Source organism: Athalia rosae, chromosome 6 (assembly GCF_917208135.1).
Source record: "Athalia rosae chromosome 6, iyAthRosa1.1, whole genome shotgun sequence".
NCBI classification, from domain to species: domain Eukaryota; kingdom Metazoa; phylum Arthropoda; class Insecta; order Hymenoptera; family Athaliidae; genus Athalia; species Athalia rosae.
Genome location: NC_064031.1, coordinates 6168549 through 6187021, shown reverse-complemented (window position 1 = coordinate 6187021; position 18473 = coordinate 6168549). Strand labels below are relative to the sequence as shown.

The 18473-nt window shown below is 38.1% G+C and overlaps 4 protein-coding genes and 2 long non-coding RNA genes across 9 annotated transcripts; 2 read left to right on the top strand and 4 right to left on the bottom strand.

The window, feature by feature from the left end:
* Nucleotides 1-223: 223 nt before the first annotated feature.
* Nucleotides 224-2238, bottom strand: LOC105693031 (phosphotriesterase-related protein). The gene is made up of 7 exons (XM_020856404.2): nt 2095-2238; nt 1850-2009; nt 1517-1707; nt 1116-1274; nt 839-1003; nt 549-766; nt 224-435 (listed from the first exon to the last, which is right to left on the bottom strand). Exons 1-7 carry the CDS (start codon nt 2105-2107, stop codon nt 304-306), a joined length of 1038 nt encoding a protein of 345 aa, XP_020712063.2. The 5' UTR covers nt 2108-2238; the 3' UTR covers nt 224-303.
* Nucleotides 1563-5364, bottom strand: LOC105693029 (lariat debranching enzyme). 3 transcript variants are annotated; one of them, XR_007278952.1, is made up of 7 exons: nt 4775-5363; nt 4344-4635; nt 4177-4277; nt 3178-4025; nt 2095-2260; nt 1850-2009; nt 1563-1707 (listed from the first exon to the last, which is right to left on the bottom strand). XR_007278952.1 is itself a non-coding variant. In XM_012412674.3 (5 exons), the coding sequence occupies exons 1-5, from the start codon at nt 4969-4971 to the stop codon at nt 2843-2845; spliced, it is 1521 nt and encodes a 506-aa protein (XP_012268097.2). In that variant the 5' UTR covers nt 4972-5363; the 3' UTR covers nt 2798-2842. The 3 variants fall into 3 exon arrangements, 1 of the variants encoding a protein (XP_012268097.2); XR_007278953.1 differs by lacking the exon at nt 1563-1707 and adding an exon at nt 2515-2587 and having other exon boundaries at nt 1960-2009; nt 4775-5364; XM_012412674.3 differs by lacking the exons at nt 1563-1707; nt 1850-2009; nt 2095-2260 and adding an exon at nt 2798-2925.
* Nucleotides 5365-8922: 3558 nt separating this feature from the next.
* On the bottom strand, nt 8923-14826 carry LOC125501394. Its single transcript, XR_007278957.1, has 2 exons — nt 14691-14826; nt 8923-10392 (listed from the first exon to the last, which is right to left on the bottom strand). It is a non-coding gene; the product is annotated as an uncharacterized LOC125501394 (long non-coding RNA).
* On the top strand, nt 10677-12869 carry LOC125499687. Of its 2 annotated transcripts, none has more exons than XM_048657072.1 (4): nt 10677-11262; nt 11350-11524; nt 11614-12211; nt 12843-12869. In XM_048657072.1, the coding sequence occupies exons 1-3, from the start codon at nt 11159-11161 to the stop codon at nt 11713-11715; spliced, it is 381 nt and encodes a 126-aa protein (XP_048513029.1). In that variant the 5' UTR covers nt 10677-11158; the 3' UTR covers nt 11716-12211; nt 12843-12869. The 2 variants fall into 2 exon arrangements, with proteins under 2 accessions (XP_048513029.1, XP_048513030.1); XM_048657073.1 differs by lacking the exon at nt 12843-12869 and having other exon boundaries at nt 10710-11262; nt 11614-11770; nt 11875-12013.
* On the top strand, nt 14723-16445 carry LOC125501395. Its single transcript, XR_007278958.1, has 2 exons — nt 14723-14864; nt 15045-16445. It is a non-coding gene; the product is annotated as an uncharacterized LOC125501395 (long non-coding RNA).
* LOC105692529 lies at nt 15966-17890 on the bottom strand. Its single transcript, XM_048657074.1, has 2 exons — nt 17766-17890; nt 15966-16661 (listed from the first exon to the last, which is right to left on the bottom strand). The coding sequence occupies exons 1-2, from the start codon at nt 17775-17777 to the stop codon at nt 16365-16367; spliced, it is 309 nt and encodes a 102-aa protein (XP_048513031.1). The 5' UTR covers nt 17778-17890; the 3' UTR covers nt 15966-16364.
* Between the last annotated feature and the right edge of the window lie 583 nt (nt 17891-18473).

Sequence of the window (18473 nt, the reverse complement as noted above, 5' to 3'; positions counted from 1 at the left end):
GCTGTTCCCTTTTAACACATATCATTCAACGTCGCAATTCAATGATTGGGACATTCATTGTTCAAAACTGAAACGTACTTTGAAGTTATCCCATCTACACAAAGTGAAATCTAGCCATATGTGGGCGATCACACCTAGTCGGAGAATTTCCGATGTGAAGTAATAGTCAAAAGAAGGAATTTAAGTTCGGAATCAGAAATGAGATAACTTATAGTTATAGATATGGTTTTAGAACTGACAAATTTCATATATTCATTTTTCAAATGTAACAAAATACACTCAAGGTAGGTACGCTTAATGAAATCACGGTGCAAGCCATGTTGTCGGGTTTTTCACAGTCATGGCATCAATGTCATCTTGCGAAAATCCTTTTGTCAACATTTTGGGTAAAATGTTGTTGTAGATATGAGAGAATCCGTGCCCTCCAAATGCCAACTGTGAAATCAAGCAAAAAAGGAAATTTTCAAATTGTTGAGATTTCTCATGGTTATCGCATTCTACCACATATCTCGAATATCCCGGCCACTTATTTTGAGTAATTTAATCACCAAACGATGCTTAGTGTGGATGTCGTGACTGAGCAAAACTCTATCAATTCGTCCTTCTTTTTTTATTAGCATGATTTTATCGAGACGTTGAGCATCGGATGGCATATCAAGTTCTGGGTTGAGCTGATAGTGCGAGCATTCAGTGCCAAATAAGTCGAATTGGCAGTAGCAGCCAAAACTTGACAATTCCAGAAGATCTTCATTCTCAAGCAGCGTTCCTTATGAGAGAGAATTTTATCGGAAGGATTAAATAAAATTTCTGGAAATTATCACAGAAATTTTGAACTCACGGTCAAGATGCGACATTATAGCTTTTTCCACAGCGCCGCCAGCTTCCAAATAAAGTCGAATTATTTCGAAGGGAGCCTTTGAATTTCTACCAGGATGAAAACTCACTGGACATCCCAATTGAGCCTGTACTTCTGCTGTTGCTTGAATTGCCTTTTTCTCAAAATCTGTGCATACCCAAATGATAGTCCCGCTACATGAGTATTTCAGTAGCCCACTTATTTCAAACACAAATTGACCTGTGATGTTTTTGGGCTCTGTAGTTAATATAGAATTTACCACAAATTGGCCAAGAACTGCCGACTTCTCCAATGAAACCAGTTTTGACGCCAGGGCTTCCTTCGCATTCCAGTGTCATTTCTCGCAACATCAAGTTATACATCTGTTCTTTGGTCATGCCAAGTGTACTTTGAGCCTGGGTAGAGGCAACGTAATAGCCTAGAATATATTTCCAGTTTCCAACCATTTTCGTTATGCTAGCCTATAGTTCATTGCATTCGGGGATGGTGATGAGATGTTATGTTTTGGAAATTACCAAACATGTTTGTTAAAAACTGATTGAGCAATTATACTGCTAGAAGTCTGGCTCAAAGCCGCCAGGATCAATTCTCAAATCTTGTTAATCATGATTTGTGCAATAACTACATCTGGGTTCGTTTACAAAAAGCACTTTGGTCTACCGGTGCCTGCGACAACATGTATTCCAGTTGCCAGATTGATATGTTGCATGAAGGGGATATCTCGCCGAAGTCCATGGCTGGTATTCTCGATAATTGTTCCACCACCAAATTTGTGCAACAATTGAACATCTGAGAGAATTGCGTCATGAGTATCTTTGTCATTGAATGTAACATTATGCATACTAGCGTACCTGTGAAAAGATTAATCACTATAACGAGCAGAGATGGTAATGAGAGTTCAAATCTATACTGCTGTTCAGTTTAAATAATTTCAGCCTGCCCTTACATAGTAACTATTTAATCTGAGGTTTTATTCAATACAAGAAAACTCACGGATATTGCTTAACGAGCCCAACATTCTGCAAAGTAATTTTTTTATCGAAATAATTTGTGAGTTTAGGCGGCGGTGGCACATAGAATCCTGTGAAATCTAACGCTAGATGTTCATGAGTCAATATTTTACCGAGAGCCGACAGCTCGACTGGACCAAGTACTGTGAAGAATAAATTAAGAGTAAAAGTTAATTCCCTGTGTTATTCAGCGTTTGATTTTAGAATAAATGACATTAATGTACCCACCAGTTTCTATCATGATTTGAAAATTCTTGTAGTATTAGAGAAGTCGAAACAGTTGAACGATTACAGAATAGAATTGTGGTGTTGTCTGTTGTGCTGCAGATAAGATACTGATAATCTATCAATAGAAGTGAAAGGTTTATTGTCAATGACGATAAGAACAGCGAACCTGGAAAGATGATAATAATAATGCTGCGTCAGTACTGTTGTAGCCATTCGCAATCCCGGCCATATTCCGATATTTGCTGGAAGCGCTGTGAGTAATATTGTGTCTTTATCACACTACTGGACTTTTTGCAGGCCCGACCCTTTTCCTCTAGATTTTCAGCATTTGCAGCTAATATTGGAATACGGCCCCGTGTGTACACAAAACATCGGAAAATTTTGGTGGTTATATGTATACATCACTGTAGGTTTACTCACCATTTTATACTACTACTAACGCTAGGGAAACTCAAATTCTCAAGAAGTTTAAAGTGATGGATATATTTTCCAGCTGTAAGTGTACAAACTGTCAGTTATAAATTCAGGTCATATGGACACATACCTTTATATCAAATTGAAAAACTAACAGCAACCAGATTGTAAAATGATTTGTTTCCGTTTCGTTTTGAAAGAATGGTATAATGTATGAAACCGAAACTGGAGATGACCGGATTGCTCACGCGATAGTGAATTGTGGCGAGTCAATTAACAACCAAGATTGTATAGGTAGAAATAGATTTATTGGAATATAAGTCCTACAGATTTTTCAAAGTGTCGACGAATATATTGAGTAATTTCGTCTTTTGAATTTTTTACAATTAGGTTCCATCTTTACAGATTCGTCGTCATCTGTAAGCAAAATTAAACGGAGATTGACTACATTTTCGCTAGTTTTATGGTTCATATAAAGTTTCCTCAAGTCACGGTTCATTGAATACATTCTCCTGTTATTTGCATCCACCACCATTCTCAACAAGATCCAATTACTTGATTGGAAAAAGTCTAAATACCAACAAGTGAACTTATCGATCAAAGTTAATGCAGCATTTTGAAGATGGATTACATGTTTTCAAGAGATCATGAGACTCGTTTTCAACTCACCTGTGACAGACACCTCTGATTCCTGATTGTCGTTGGACACGTTTATGTTCCCACTCTTTTCCTCTGTGACATCTGGACTTGATAAGTAGCTATTCAACACAGGCGATAAAAAGTCCGACTGTGCAGATTCTCTAACTTTCTGCAAGTCTTCGCATTCACTCGAATACATTTGATCAGAGCTCTCTTGCATGGATGTATATGAAATATTGCTGCAATCGTGCTGTGTAACTGAAATGTCAACGATATTTGTATCTTCATCCTCTGATTTAGACTCTGTATGATCTGTACTTCCAACCATTTGTAAGAGCACTCCAGGATCATCGATCCCTAAAGTTTTACAAAATACTGTAGTTTGAATGTTTATTTGCATCCTGGGTAGCTTTATAGGCTGAGGTTCCAAGCGCTGTGGGTTGTACGATTCTACTGTAGGTTTGAAATTTTCAGGTACTCTCAAGTCGTTATTGAACTTCTTCAAAATATTTTTCTTCTCTTCCTCGCAAGGTGTGTAAATCCACCGTCCATTTCCTGCTGGACCTGGCATGTAATGTAGGCCTTTTTTTACACTCAACAAATGATTTGTCAGAAATAATATCGTTAACCATTCCAGATCATAAGATAGTTCAATAGGCAAATCCGTTTGGTGTTCAATCTCCAGAACTTGGAGAAATTTTCGTTTTGGAAGGCACTTGTCGAGAGCTAAGAACTTTGTGACTTTGGTACCCTTCTGCTCGGGAACCAGTGCTGCAAACTTGCAGTGAAGGTGGGCCGAGAACCAATAGGATGGGTGATGAAGTTGTAGCAGTTCCATGCATGGCTGACTCCCAAGTGCGTTGTTTTTAATGTCTTGCCTGTAAACAACTTCTTACTTTTATTGTAATTTACATTTTACTATCCACCATGTTTTACTAGTATATCATAACAAAATTAACTGATTGGCCTTGTAGAGCTATTTCATATTTGTTCATTTCAAAGAAAGCTGACTATTATTTTTTCACTTGCCTGAAAAATGGTTTAGTTCTTAGTAATCCGTTTTCATCGCCAAATTTTGTTATTCCATTGGGCCAATCGTGTGATAGGAATATATCGATACTGCCACTGAGCTAAGAAAAAAACTCTTCTCAATTTAGATTATTCTGTTAAATTTAATGGTGTGCAAAAAAATTCACCTGTTTTAAACGAAAGATTTCCAAATTCCTGACGTGATAAACAGTTCGTAATGTTTTATCTGTATATGGAGGTGTTTCGTAGTGTCCCTGCATCCAGCTGTGGTTTTTATAAATCCCTGATATCCCAGCAATTCTGATTCCTGCCACATTTACCACACCAGCGTAGCCAATGTAATATATGTTAGGAGCAACCCATCCACCATAGGGCAATTCTTGAAGGTAATTCGACGCTTCATGATTACCACCTATGAATATTGTTAGTACCGGAGCAACTTTTTCACCTGAATAATACCTGTAATTGAAATCAGAAGAATTAGATTTCATGACAGATAGTGGAGATCTTTCAATGTAAAAGTATCATTATTATGTACGTACGTATACAGACATCTGTTCATTAGCTATCTACAAGGCAACAAAATTAAAATACACACTTGTAAAATGTACACATATCTTTGTACTTGTCTGGTACAGCCATGCAGTGGAGATCGGTTAGGTTCCTAGTGGATTGAAAGTCACCGCAGCAAATGAGTAGATCTATCTTTTTTCCATCAATCTTCTCCAAACAAAGAATTGTTTCGTAAATGATTTCCAGCTCGCCATGAGCACAACCTTCGACAGCAATCCTCATGATACTTTATAGGTGAGACTGGTGAAATGACGATTTTTATATACACAAAAATTGGAGTTCAACCGCTAATCAATAGAGTGTCTCTATAATTGCCATATCATTCCATGGTAAAGTAATTCTCGCAGTATAGCCTGTTCGTTGCTATAGATAGTGGACAGATAACCTCAAGAACTTTTGGACTCGTGTTTGCAAGCATTGATGATTTTCAATTAGACGTTTCATCTTGCGAGAATCTCAAAACTGATGGCTATCTCAACTGATGATTACAGCTCTGTATACCAGCCCCGCATATAGTCAAATCAGGTTTTTGAAGCAAAGCTTTTTTAAAAGGTGGCTTTTTACTAGCGTCGAACCAGAGGCGGAAACGTCCTGTGTTAAATTTTCGGTCTATGTTTAGCGCGCCACGTACGCTAGATCCCACCTCTTTCGAACTAAATTGCAAAATGGCGACGATAGATTACCCGCTTACAATTGAAATTCTACTAAGCGCATGGTCTGTTCGTGTAGAGTATTTAAAATTCCCGTAGGTAGATGAAGAAAAAAATTACAAGTGAAATGTTTATCAAATGTGCAAGTTTATTGAAATTTTAGTAAGCCGATAGACGTGTACAAGTGTAATATAATATTTATGATTGTGTAATTACACATTAACTGAATAATATGTGATCTCAGAATGTTTATCAGCACACTAGCAATTTCCCCCGATGCAGTCTGATATCAGCGTCTTCAGCAAAACATGCTTCGCCACAAGAGAGCAGGTTCCTTCACAGCAGCTTGGTTATTCATGGGACATGTTGGTACTTAATAATTCGAACTCAAGAGAATTCTCAAAAGTATCAGGTCGTTTCCCTGTTTTTTTTTTAAGAGCTTCTTCTGAGCTTTAATATAAGCTCTTTGTTCCATTGTACTCAATTGTAAGTTTCTTATAATAGTGCGTCTTCCTGTTAAGATAAAATTAATGTCATGAGTCCACTGCTCCAAATAAACCCGACTGCATACGGGCAGTATAGTCTTCGCGATTGCGTCGGAACCTTACTTACCGTTTCTTTTTGACATACGTGGTCGATTCTTCGGTCAAACTTTTTAGAATTGTGTGAAGTTCCTCATTATCCTTTCGGATTAATTATTCAAATATCGCTAATTTTTATTTACATAAATAACGATTTCTGAAAACATGAATTATCTCTGAAAATAAATAATAATCTTTTCAAAAACTAATAATTATATTCTTTATAATATCATAGATAAATATCCTTGAATGAAATTAATGACTATTTAAAAAATCAATAATTTTTTGAATAAGATTAACAATCTTTACAACGGTAAATAATTTCATTTAATGGAATCAACAATTGTCATAAAAATGAATGATTGCTTTCAATAAAATTCTAAATGAATGTTAACCTCAAATCAAATTATTGATTATTTATTTTTCAATAACTATTTCCATTTTTCACAAAAACTAATAACTATATTTTTGAATAATTCAAAGTTGAACAATAATAGATATTTCATAAAAATCACCTTGGAATACATACGGTGGTTAACGGTCCCTGATGAACCACTACCTGAGTATTTTATCTTACTCATTTGAAAATTGTTTTTTAATATTGCGATAGGTGGTGATTTGTCAAAAATTAAATAATAGGTTGTTTTTTTCTTGGTATACATTTTTTTAATTGTTCGTATATCATACGGAGCAATTATTAACTTTTTAGAGAATTAACATTTTATTTATGCAAAATTGCTCGTTCTCGGGAAAATGTTCTTCTTATGTTAAACGAATTATCGACATTTTTTTTTCGTTTTTTAAATGCTTAGAATATAAATCTTCGAAGAATAGTTCTTTCTTTTGAAAATTATCAACGTATTTTGTATCTATTACGAATACTTTGTAAGATTAATTTTTCGTTTCCTAAAAATTACTCATTTTTCGAGAAATTAATATTATATTTGGTGATATTACTGATTTAGTCATCGTTTGAAAGTGGGGTCTACCCTATGCCATGGAAAATCGACAAATTCAAAATTTTTTCTACTCACAATTCTTTTTTCTTTAAATTATTCATATTCACGACTGATTGATTCAAAATGAAATACTAGAATTTCGGAAATTAGATATTTCTAATAGTTTTTGCAATTCTTGAATACCAGAAACTCGTATTTCAGATATTTTTGATAGAAATAGGGGGGGGGGGGGGGGGGGGAATAGCCTTCCTACCTTGATGCACACCGTGCTTTTTTCAACAAGTGCAGGTACAGGCCCTTTCTCGTGCATGCGAGGCTGATGAGAAGTGGCGTATTTTTAGATGTGCGTCAATTTTCAAAATATTGTAACATTGCCGGGCTTTGCCCTTTTGATTTATATCCGCCTCCTAAACCTACCCCTAGATTATATTCAATTATTTGACAGTTTTTGTTTGTTGATTACGAATTTCTTTTTGTAAACAACTTCGATGTTCAGTCGCAAAGTTGCTTTCCGCCTATAAACTGCATTTACCAAATCTGTCCGAACGACCGATACGGAGGCACCTGTATCCACTACCCGTAGACAGTCAACATCATCAACAATGCCACGGGCGTATAGTCCAGAATTTCGGCGACTCCGAACAACGAATTGTGACCCCGAGGAATCGCCTACTTTTCGGACGCTCTGGCGATTGCCGATTCCTAGTTTTTTGACGGTTCGCCGTGTCGGTTCGACTCGGAGGTAGAAGGTGTCGATCGCGAGGAAGCTTCTTCTCTGTTGACCCTATCCGACCTGTGTAAGCCCTCCTGTTCTCCCGCAGAATAAATATTCAAGGAAATTTGATTTCCGGTTGCCGGAGCTATTTTTCGATTCTCCTGTCCGAGCCGAAGACGAAGGCTTATTGATAGCAAAGCGATTACTAGCCGGAGATTTGTCTTTCTTCAACTGCCGCACGCGCTCTGCCCCGAAATCTAACTTGTTGACCGCTTCAACCTCTAATTGTAAGCTCGAAACGATCGCCTGACGAAGCGAGGAAGGAGTAGCCAATCGCAACTGATGCCTAGTTTCGGCATCCCTAATAGCATTTACAAATTTCACGCAAGTGACCTGATTCCGTCCTTTCCCGGAGCAGTCGGGCAGATCCAACCGGGCTAATCTTTCGTTGTCGCGACCGCGAGTGGCAAGATCCTCAGTGCGGCCCTGGCAACGATTTTCAAATTATGTAAAATAAAGTTTAGTTATAGGTGCTCTTCTCCAAACCGGAGTTTAAGTCCGTCGCAGATTTTACTGTAACCGTCGATATGGGAATCGGAAAGCACGCTAATTACAGCAAGGGCCGTACCTTTCAACCACGCGGTCATTCGCGTATTCATTGTATATGTGTATATGTTGGGCGCGGAAAATATAAATAACCATAGTTTTTGCGCTTTGAAAATCCAACAATTGATCAAATGTATTGTCAACATTTCGGAACGGTTATTCTCTACCTTCATGTCGAACTCAACTCAAAATTTTAAGAAAATTGGAGGTGTGGCCGTTCAACTGTACAATTACCAATGTTCTGCTTTTTCATAAACTACGAATTCTACCTACGCCATCCTGTCGCAGCAATAGATTGATTCATCGGAACAAAAATAACGTGTGACTTACCGTATTAGCTCTTTCGCGTCGTTGCGAGGTGCTAGCATTGCGAGTTCAACAGAAACTGGCGTTTTTTCATCTCGTATGTGTAACGGACCATTCCACGTGAACCGGATCAGTCAACTCTCAGATATTTTTTTAATTCGGCATGTCGATTCTCCATGGAGAGTTAAAATTTTGTGCCAGAGGATTTTTGAATTAGTGCAAATTTCGATTTATTATCAACAATCGAAAAATTGAGCAGCGTTTTCTTCAAAAAATCATAACTTCGTCAAACATGATGTCACATTCACGCGGATAGTGCCACAGATTTAGGGAAAAAATAGATGGTTCTAGAAAAGTTTATTCATCATTCGTTTATTCAACAATTGACTTTTAAATGATTTTTTTAAACAATGACGGATAGCACTGAAAAATAAAAAAAAATGCTGACGTATAATTTGAACTATACTACTAGAGTAAGATCCCAGAGCGATAAGACATAACTTATTTTCTAAAAGATGAAACCTTAAGTTCTCAGTACCGTCTCATGTACATACTTTGTTTACCTGCGTGCTTGTGAAGCTTGCCCAGTGACACCTGGGCAGGTACCAGGTGAGAAAGGTAACAAAAAATAATTTTTTAATGTCTGATTTTTGAATATGGTATCGAGATAACTATTACAAAATTATATTTGATCAGTCAGACAAATTGGAATGACCAAAAATCCCCTAAACAAAAAAATTATTCGGCCGTGAGTACGAGTGCGAGAGCACATGCATGCGTTTCAGAGAAGCTGATTTATGAATCTATGACTGTGCACATTCACGACATTCACATCCAAAAGCGAATTGAGACGGTTGCCATTGCCTGCATCCTACACGTTGCATGTGAATTTCTCGCATGATCTCAAGTGTGGAATTCGCCAAACCATGAATATGGGTATCAATGACGCAACAGAAGATTATATTTGTCAATTATTAGCTACTCATGAAGAGCATTTCCAGAAGACGCCGCGAGGAGGCTATTGACAAAGTCTTCCACGTCGAAGATCAACTCAAACACCTCTAGTTCCGGAAGAGATGCGAGTTGTCGTCACACCTCATGACGATGATTTAGGTACCCTGTAAGTTTCTCAGCTTCTGCGGGGGTCTCCGACCCATGCTTCGGATACTCTGGACTCGGCATTGGTCGTCTAACCATTTGACGTCTTTGTTGATTTCTACGCGCATGAAGTTGTACGCCAGTTCACGCCGATGCTATCCGCATACTTCGTCCTGGAACGAACCATTGTCGTTGACATTCACGGCCCGCTGAATCAGATCAAAGATTTTGTCTCGAATTTCGTACTGGGCTCTGTAACGTGGAAACCACTTGTTGTCGAAGACTGCAGTCATGTCGTCAAAAATCAAGGTAAATTTGGGCGTTGCAACGCACAAATGTCTAAATTCCTCCCCATCGTTGATCTCCTAAGCCCTGAAGTCACAATGGTTGAGGACGGCTCTACGACACAAGCGGCCGCTGGGGAAGATCGGATTTCGGGGAAAATGCCGATAGCATATTCTCACGCGGCCCAACCGCTCGGCGGATGCTTCGGCAAGATCATCATTGCCGCTAATAATGAGCCAGCCAAATGCTAATGCAGGATCTACGCTTGAAGGCAAACTATAGAAACGTACCCCGGGAATATTGTCCCTGCTGCTCGCAGCACAATCGGAATACGCGCAAACGCAACTGGCCACCAAGTTGTACGCCCGGCCGTTTTTTTTTTGACGGCAAAGAAAAATAGCAAATCTGGGATTCAAAATGGGTGTTGGCACCAGCAGAAATCACTGTAACAGAGAACGTAGAACGTAGGGTAATAAAATATGAATTGTCAAATATGTTATTCGACGCAACCGAAACGAACATAATATCATGACATCAGACTAGGGATTAGCAACACGATTATGTATCACAAACCCCTTAGCGTTTTACAGCTCTTCAAATGTACGCGAGGCGATGATTATTTCGCGTGAAAAAAAAAAAACGCGAGAACATCAATCGAATTATTGTTGAGAGCCGTTATAAATTTGTATGAAAAAAAAAATCATATAGAATAAGATAAAATAATAAAGTAATAAAATATAATTGATAATTATCTGGCGATGAACAAAATGAGAACCGCGAGAAATCGATCAAATTATTTCTCAAGGCTGTTAGGTTTTTGTCCCACCTTCAGTAGGAACTAAAACGTAGGTATGTAAGCTTGACGTGATCATAACTGAAATAGTTAGACACTACGCGACGTGGATGCGGCAAAGAGTATCATATGTATGTAGAATAGAGTGGAAGGTACCCGTATCCACGGACATAAGAAATATGTATAGGGACGGGCACGCTCTTGCGGGGTGGAAGCCAATGCGAGGAGGGTGTCGAGGTAAAGTGTACCCACTTTTGATTGGGTTTCTCAAACTGCGCAAGCGTAAACCGTATATGCCGCGTACCCACGCGCGTACCTAACTTATTGTAAACAATAACATCTGAACTGTCTGTGCATCCGAGTACAGGAGAATAAATTAGAACGAAGAATATAATTGAGAATTGTCAATCCTCAAAATGGTATTATATTCCGTACCGTGGTGTAAAAATAGATCAGATTACCGAAATTGGAAGAGAAGGGTTCATAATCCAAATAAAGACCCTGAAATTACATTTCACGGGTAATTAGTAATTTTCATTCTTCATTGGTTACATGATAGTTGTTCTTGAAAACCGTGATTTCAGCACACATTATTCCTTACTTCTAGTTTTCCAAAAGATGCCAATACTCGTACCTCGTGGATAAATATATTAGGAATCAATTTACCAAGCACTCCAAATGGAGCTCGGATTTGTTCTTTACATTTTGAAGAAAAGTCTTTTGATAGATCATCCCCTTCATTGGTCCGGCTTAAGCCGAATGCGATACCACTTGTAAAAATGGTGACTAATATTTTCATTTGTATAGAGTTTGCTGAGATATTATAAGTTATATTATTGATCCCCCGTGTCTATATTCAATTACACTGCAGATAGACTCTTCAATAGACACACCGACCGAAGTGAATATCTTAGATTCAACATCAGTGACTGTAGAAAGACCACCTGATACCGAAAAAAATACTGGGCTCTAAGATTCATACAGCGTGAACCTCCAAGTATCATCATCAAATGCACATGTTTTCATATGTAAGGATAGTTTTCATTCCAATGAAAAATCAACTATCGCTTTCATTGTATCAAATTGTTCATAAACACTCAGCTCCGTTTTTCTTTACTTTTGTTATTTTTAGTGCAACAATCGATGCCTAAAATAGATAAACAACAATGGTATCTTCAAATGATTTGTCTGAAGGGTCAAACGAATGTCAGTCATCTACAAAACCTTCAGCCTCTAAGGCAGATAAGTCAACAATGGTATCACATGAGCTTCTTCCTATGTCTCCTGAAAAATGCAGATTAAAACGAAGACTGGAATTCGTGAAAGAAGAATCTCGGAAAAGAATTCGGAATTTACAACAAAATTTACGACGACAGACTGATAAAATCGCCAACTTGCACAGCGTTTTGAAAACCTTGCAAAAAAACAGTGGCCAAACGATGAGCAAGTGGATATGATGCACACACTAGGTGGGTCAAATGGTGAAATATTTAACCCATTGAATTGTCAAAAAAGCAATGAATCCCCGGCTAGGCAATATGAGCCTTAGTTACGTTCCTTTGCACTGACCCTGCATTATTACTCGCCACGTGCCTATGAATATGTTTGAAGCAAATTTGATTTTTGCTTACCGCATGCAAAAACTATCTCTTTCTGGTACAGAAGTATAGATGGGACACCTGGCATTAGCACTGAAGCATTAAAATCTATTGCGGAACGAGTAAAAAACACAGAACACAAGTTAATCGCTAGTCTCCAATTCAATGAAATGGCAATTCAAGAACATTTGGAGTATGATGGTTCTAAGTTTAGCGGCTACAATGATATGGGTGATGATATTGCATGCGATAATACTGCCTTGGCAACCGAGGCTCTAATTTTCCTTATTGTTTGTATAAATGGTGGATGGAAAGTTCCATTGCATATCATTTGATAAAGGGCATTGGTGCACAAAAAAAAAGTAGTTTGATAATAAAATGTATTGAGGCTGTCCATGAAACAGGATTGCTAGTAGCATCTGTTACGTGTGACGGATCATCTACTAACTCTTCTGCGTTTAAGAGGCTTGGGTGTAATCTAGAAAATCCTTATCTATTACAGACATATTTTCCAAATCCGGTGACGAATGAAAAAATTGTGGTCTTTTTAGACCCCTGCCACATGCTGTAATTAATTCGCAACGTTTTTGGTGAACTACAAAAGCTGATTGATGCGAATAATCAAGTGATTTGCTGGTCGTACATTACCAAATTACATGAATTCCAAGAACAAGAGGGTATGCATCTAGGCAATAAACTACGGACTTCTCACATTAATTTTCATCGGCAAAAGATGAAAGTCCGATTGGCAAGTTAAGTTTTCAGTCAATCTGTTGCAGATGCACTTTATTTTGTAAAAATTGTTTACTGTTGGATGAATTTGAGTCTTGTGAAGCAACAAGAGAATTTTTATTACGATTCAGTGACTTATTCGACTTACTCAATTTTAAGAACATGAGACAATTTGGATTGAAAAAGGCTATGAATTCTCTAAATATTGAATCAACAAAAAAAAAAAATTATTGGAATAAAACTATACATTTTATTGCTGAAAAACATGTCTGGGGGGCCCATTATTTATTCTCGCAGGAAAACTGGTTTTATAGGTTTCCTGATTCCCATCAAAAGTGCACTTACGTTGTACGAACAACTCTATGGCAAAAATAATTTTTTGAAATATATACCATTTTACAAGTTGAGCCAGGATCACATAGAACTACTGTTCGGATGTATAAGACATCACGGTGGTGGAAATAACAATCCCACTGTGAGGCAATTCAAAGCTGTTATGAAGAAATAATAGTTCACGCAGAAGTGACTGGTTTATCAACTGGAAATTGCATTCCTCTGGAAGGAGGATCTATTTTACTTGTATCCTCAGCCGCCAAAATCATAGGTTTACAATCTGTTATCAACGCTACATCACGTTTATTAAGATAGACTGGATGAGGACAATTCTGATGAAACTGAAGATCTAATTAATATAGCTACTGATCATAACTACAATGTTTTTGACGTAAGAAAAATGACTGACTTTTCAACAACTGGGACGGAATATATGGCTGGTTACGTAGTAATGCGATTGAGGAAAAACCTAAAATGTGAAGTTTGCGTAGACGCGCTAACAGAAAATATCAACACTAAAAATAATCTAATAAGTACCAAAAATTGAGGTGGATTACTACATCCATCAAATGACGTGCGCCTAATCTGTCAGGACTGTGAATTGGAGATTCGATGCACTATTCATGAGAGCGATATATTCATAAACCAGAACACAGAACCATATTTAACTAATCAAGTTCTGAAACTTTTGGTCGGTCACAATTTAGCGGACCATGGAGGCGATCAATCTTTGCCAATGGAGAATCATGCTGGGCACTTGATACGTGCCATTGTCCAAAAATATATAAAGGTCAGGCTACATTCTATAGCATTAACCACATTGGATGAGTCCAAAAGCAAGCGACAATTATACGTATAATAAACTTGTCCTATTTAATGGACAGTAATAATTTATCCTACAATCACTTCCAAGTTTTATAATCCTCTAAGTATAGTGCTGTTGAGTAGACACGCCGGATTTATGATTCTTATTTCTTATACTACTTTGATTGTTTAATTGATATTTTATCAATTTATATTTTGTGTCGTTAGTCTTTATCGTTATTGCCTTATAGTAATCTGATTTGAAATACGCGCTACTGAGTGAGCCAATAAAAAGTGGGCAGTGTCATAGCGTCCCTATATTTCCTATGTCCGTGTTTTATGCATTGGATCTTATGGGACCTTCCACTCTATCCTATACTCTGTGGGGGGGCATTAGCATCCTAGGGTTATACATACAAGTCAAAGACTATACTAGGTTACGGATAATCTGAATAATGTATGTAGAATAATATTGTCTTACCACATTAGGGATAAAAATACCGATTTTCGTCGATGAAAGCCTCACTAAAATGTGTAACACATGGATGGCTCGCTATATCGTGGTAGGGGCAGATCTCGCACAACCCACAGGTGTTTACAATGAACTACCTGTGATACTGAAAATATTTCATTTTATGGTTTATACATACATCAGGTACTTATATTAATTAAAAGTTCTACACATACTTTCTCTAATTGTAAATCAATCACTCAATGTAATTTTAATTCAACTCAGGACTCACAGAAAACCAACGCTACTTGATGGACGCAAAATACTAGAATGGCTACCGAATCGACGCGTGACGCTCACTGAAATAGTATATCTTTATTTCAGTGGTGACGCTCTAAAGTTGGAATGGCTGGAAAAGCGTGGGGGTGCACCCCGTGACCAGCTCGCCGCTGGTTTTCTGCGGCGATTCGATGCAGGTGAAATGGCACCCGGAAGAAAAAAGTGAAATGCCATAAACGGAAGTTGCAATGCTTCTCAAAGAACAAAATAGTCCAAAGCACTGATCTCTATGTAGAAGACCTTCTCACTCTGTCTCGCAGCTGTGATTGGCCAAGCACCACTCAGTCACATGACCAGTTCCATTTTGTTTTATCTGGCGGAGATTTGCGGGTGATGGAGTAATTTCAGAAAAAGGAAGTTAAAATGTGATAAATCTTGCTCGTAATTCAGTAAATTGAATTCATAATTCTCTCTCTCTCTCTCTCTCTCTCTCTCGGCACAGACCAATTTGAGTGAATAAAAATATTTCTGTTAAATTACATTTGTTTCAAGTTTGTACAACATTGTTCAGACATTTCATTACATTTTGTTAATCGTTATGAGACGAAGAGTAATGCGTACTCCTCCCAACGCCCTCCGACATGTACGTACAATGCGCACAAAAATTAGCGGGTCACTTTGTAATCGCTCCAAAAAACGTCCAGTTTCTATACCTTATAACTGCTCGAAAAATTTGGGTAGAGATATGGAAAAAAAGCATTCCGAAGCTCGAAACAACGCTTGAAGCTTCACCCTGCGGATGCTTTCATTCGATTTGGATTGCGTTTTTTGTTTAGTTACAATTAGTTATACTCTCCTGATTGAACTCACGTCGAAAACGCATAGTAAACTTTTGACTTTAAGGAGGCGGCGCACCGAATGTCTCAGTCATAGAATTAAAAATTTTTTTATGCCATTTCAAAGGTTAACGTTTCTTCTTTAAAACGCGTTTTTAGATTGTTCGTACGATTTTTTTTGCATGAATTATATACGACGCTAAAGCAATTATATATTGTCCATAAACCTTTGTTATTATACAGTTATTACATCGCGGTTTTTCCAAAACGATTTTGAAGTTAAAAACTTCAACTTTACAAAACTCTATTACAGTATTCCCTTATTTGAATTGTCGAAGCTCGGTTACCTTTCGAACGCACCCCTTTGCACCTCAGTGCGGAAACTTGAACTTTGACCCCTAGTGGGTCACGTAAAAAATGGCGAAAGAGATGGCCCGTGGACACCAAGTTCAACCTCGACAAGTGTCCCCTACAAAATCCGTACTTGAGATATTTTTTTTATCGCTTTCGTTGGTTTCAATGAGAGCACGTGATCTAACAGGTTGATTCCCCGGTCCGCAATGCCCATACGCTGTACTACCGGTGGTAATTACTGATGGGCCGGAAAGTCGGCGTACCATCCGAAGGCGCCATTTTCTCCTGTGTGCCCTCCGAAATCCACGAAATCCATGAAATGCGTTGCCGTGGACCGCTCGATCCTCGGAGACGGTTCGACCTCTTCGGCGTGGACCGTTGCAACGGCGACCGGAATGAAACTCTCGGCGTGGCGGCTGACTCGCGGCAACGATGACAGTTCGATTATTTCGACGTCGTCGAGGGGTATTGCGAGGTACCTTGGACGGGCCGCGACGAAACACGCGGAGATGATCAGGATCAGCGCGATTGTCTAAAACACGTGTAGATACATTATGCACACGGAGTTTGTTGCGCTGTCGATCGTTAAACGAAATCAGTTCTTTATCGGCGTTCTCAACTGCGTATAACTCAAAATAAGCAACACTATAGTCTATACATTGCGACTGTCAGTACAGTTTTATCATTTTCTCTTTCTATAAGAAAGTGAAAGATAAAACGTGTTACACCACAGCTAGGCGACATCAATGTGGGCACGATTGAAAACGCTATACATATGTATAAGGCGATGCAATGACCGTCGACGAACTCCGAAACGAGTCAAATTAATTTTAATTCAAGTGTTCTTCTAACTTTAAAAAACTAATGATTGACTACTGATTTCCAACTTCTGACGAACAAAGGGACAAAGAAGCGGGATATTATTAAGGATAATAGTTTTTAGTCAATATTGTATAGAATTAGAACATTCAAAAAATATTTCACTTGTGACTATTACTGAAATAGGGAGATCGGATGCCAACGGTCAAGAAAAATTTCTAATTAACTTAACAAGTGATCTAGTAAGTGGTTTTCCACTATTCTACATCATAAATGCTACATAATGGAAAAATTTGATTTGTTACAGTTTGGAAAAACAATAAAAAACGATTGAGTTCAATTTCGGTCGGTTGAGAAGAACTCTTTTTCGGGCGGTCTACAAAAATGTCATTTCAAATGAATCTTGCAGAGCTTATTCGGTGCGCCGAAAGTTATCGTTGGGCCAATAATTTGACGCGAAATTTTTCACACAAAAAAGTAACTGAACGCCAAGTATATCGCGATATAATATTGCGATCGTTTGAACATTTTCAAATAGGTATATCTACGAACGAAACCATCATTTCAAATGTTGTGCGTATAGCCTGTATAAATATTACTCTGATTACAAATGAGTTTGTTGCAATGAATTATAAGAAAAGTTCGACCATAGACCATCTCTTTCTTGTGGCTATCTGCTCTGGATAAAACCCCAATTAGATGAGGTTTACTAGGTGTATAAAAAAGCTAGGAAATCAGTTTCAACTACAAGATCGTGAATTGTCTCCCCACTTTGCAAATTGCAAAATATAAATTAGGTATATAATAAAATATTTACCAAGGAGTTCATCTCAGCGGTGATTCCGGTAGTTGACGCGTTTGGTATAAGAGTGAATAATTCTCCGAAATTGGCGAGGCTTTATAGCAATGTCGTTGGTTGCAGCTTTCTCGATTGTTGGAGCGTTGGAAGAGGCGAGAGCGAAATATGGAGCGCCATGTCCGCTGCTAGGGCCACCGAGCTCCACTCGCGGGTGGTCAGGTAGACGTACAGCCGCAACTACTTTTTCTGCTATTTCTTTATCGTAAACTTGACGACTCGTCTTTTTATGCTGCCTAGTCTCGCTAAGAATGAAAAACAATAGAATCCGTACAGCGAATAAGTAGAGGCGATTATCGTTTGTGAGCGTAATGCACTCCTTGGATAGAGAATATCGCCCAATTTTTTACGAAATACTTTCGCCGAATTCAAACACAATGGTTATGAACCGTATTTGTTCGGTCTTAGAATTGGTATTTTCTACATCGATTGAACGAATTGAACAATATTAGATATGCACATGGGATTCGAATCTGGTTGTATTATTTGAACTGACATCAGATGGAAAGACAGTTTCTATCTCGGTGGCTATCGCAGTTGCGCGGAACGTACAAACGCTAAATTTGAAATTGCTCGGGTGTAACGAAGACGCTGGATCGAATAGTCTTGCTGGTTTACGTGAGGCCGACAAAATTAATTTTCTATCAGTTATTTCAGCGACCAATAGAG

What these genes read in the sequence shown, in the direction of transcription:
- LOC105693031 (XM_020856404.2), bottom strand. An exon ending in ACATGTTGTCGCAGGCACCG is followed by an intron (nt 1,275 to 1,516) that starts GTAGACCAAAGT and finishes AATATATTCTAG; the next exon opens with GCTATTACGTTGCCTCTACC. An exon ending in TCCACACTAAGCATCGTTTG is followed by an intron (nt 436 to 548) that starts GTGATTAAATTA and finishes TTGATTTCACAG; the next exon opens with TTGGCATTTGGAGGGCACGG.
- LOC105693029 (XM_012412674.3), bottom strand. Translation starts at nt 4,971, where the DNA reads ATGAGGATTGCTGTCGAAGGTTGTGCTCATGGCGAGCTGGAAATCATT. An exon ending in AAATCTTTCGTTTAAAACAG is followed by an intron (nt 4,278 to 4,343) that starts GTGAATTTTTTT and finishes TTTTTTTCTTAG; the next exon opens with CTCAGTGGCAGTATCGATAT. An exon ending in AGAACTAAACCATTTTTCAG is followed by an intron (nt 4,026 to 4,176) that starts GCAAGTGAAAAA and finishes AGTTGTTTACAG; the next exon opens with GCAAGACATTAAAAACAACG.
- LOC125499687 (XM_048657072.1), top strand. Translation starts at nt 11,159, where the DNA reads ATGGTATTATATTCCGTACCGTGGTGTAAAAATAGATCAGATTACCGA. An exon ending in CCTGAAATTACATTTCACGG is followed by an intron (nt 11,263 to 11,349) that starts GTAATTAGTAAT and finishes CCTTACTTCTAG; the next exon opens with TTTTCCAAAAGATGCCAATA. An exon ending in CGATACCACTTGTAAAAATG is followed by an intron (nt 11,525 to 11,613) that starts GTGACTAATATT and finishes ATTACACTGCAG; the next exon opens with ATAGACTCTTCAATAGACAC.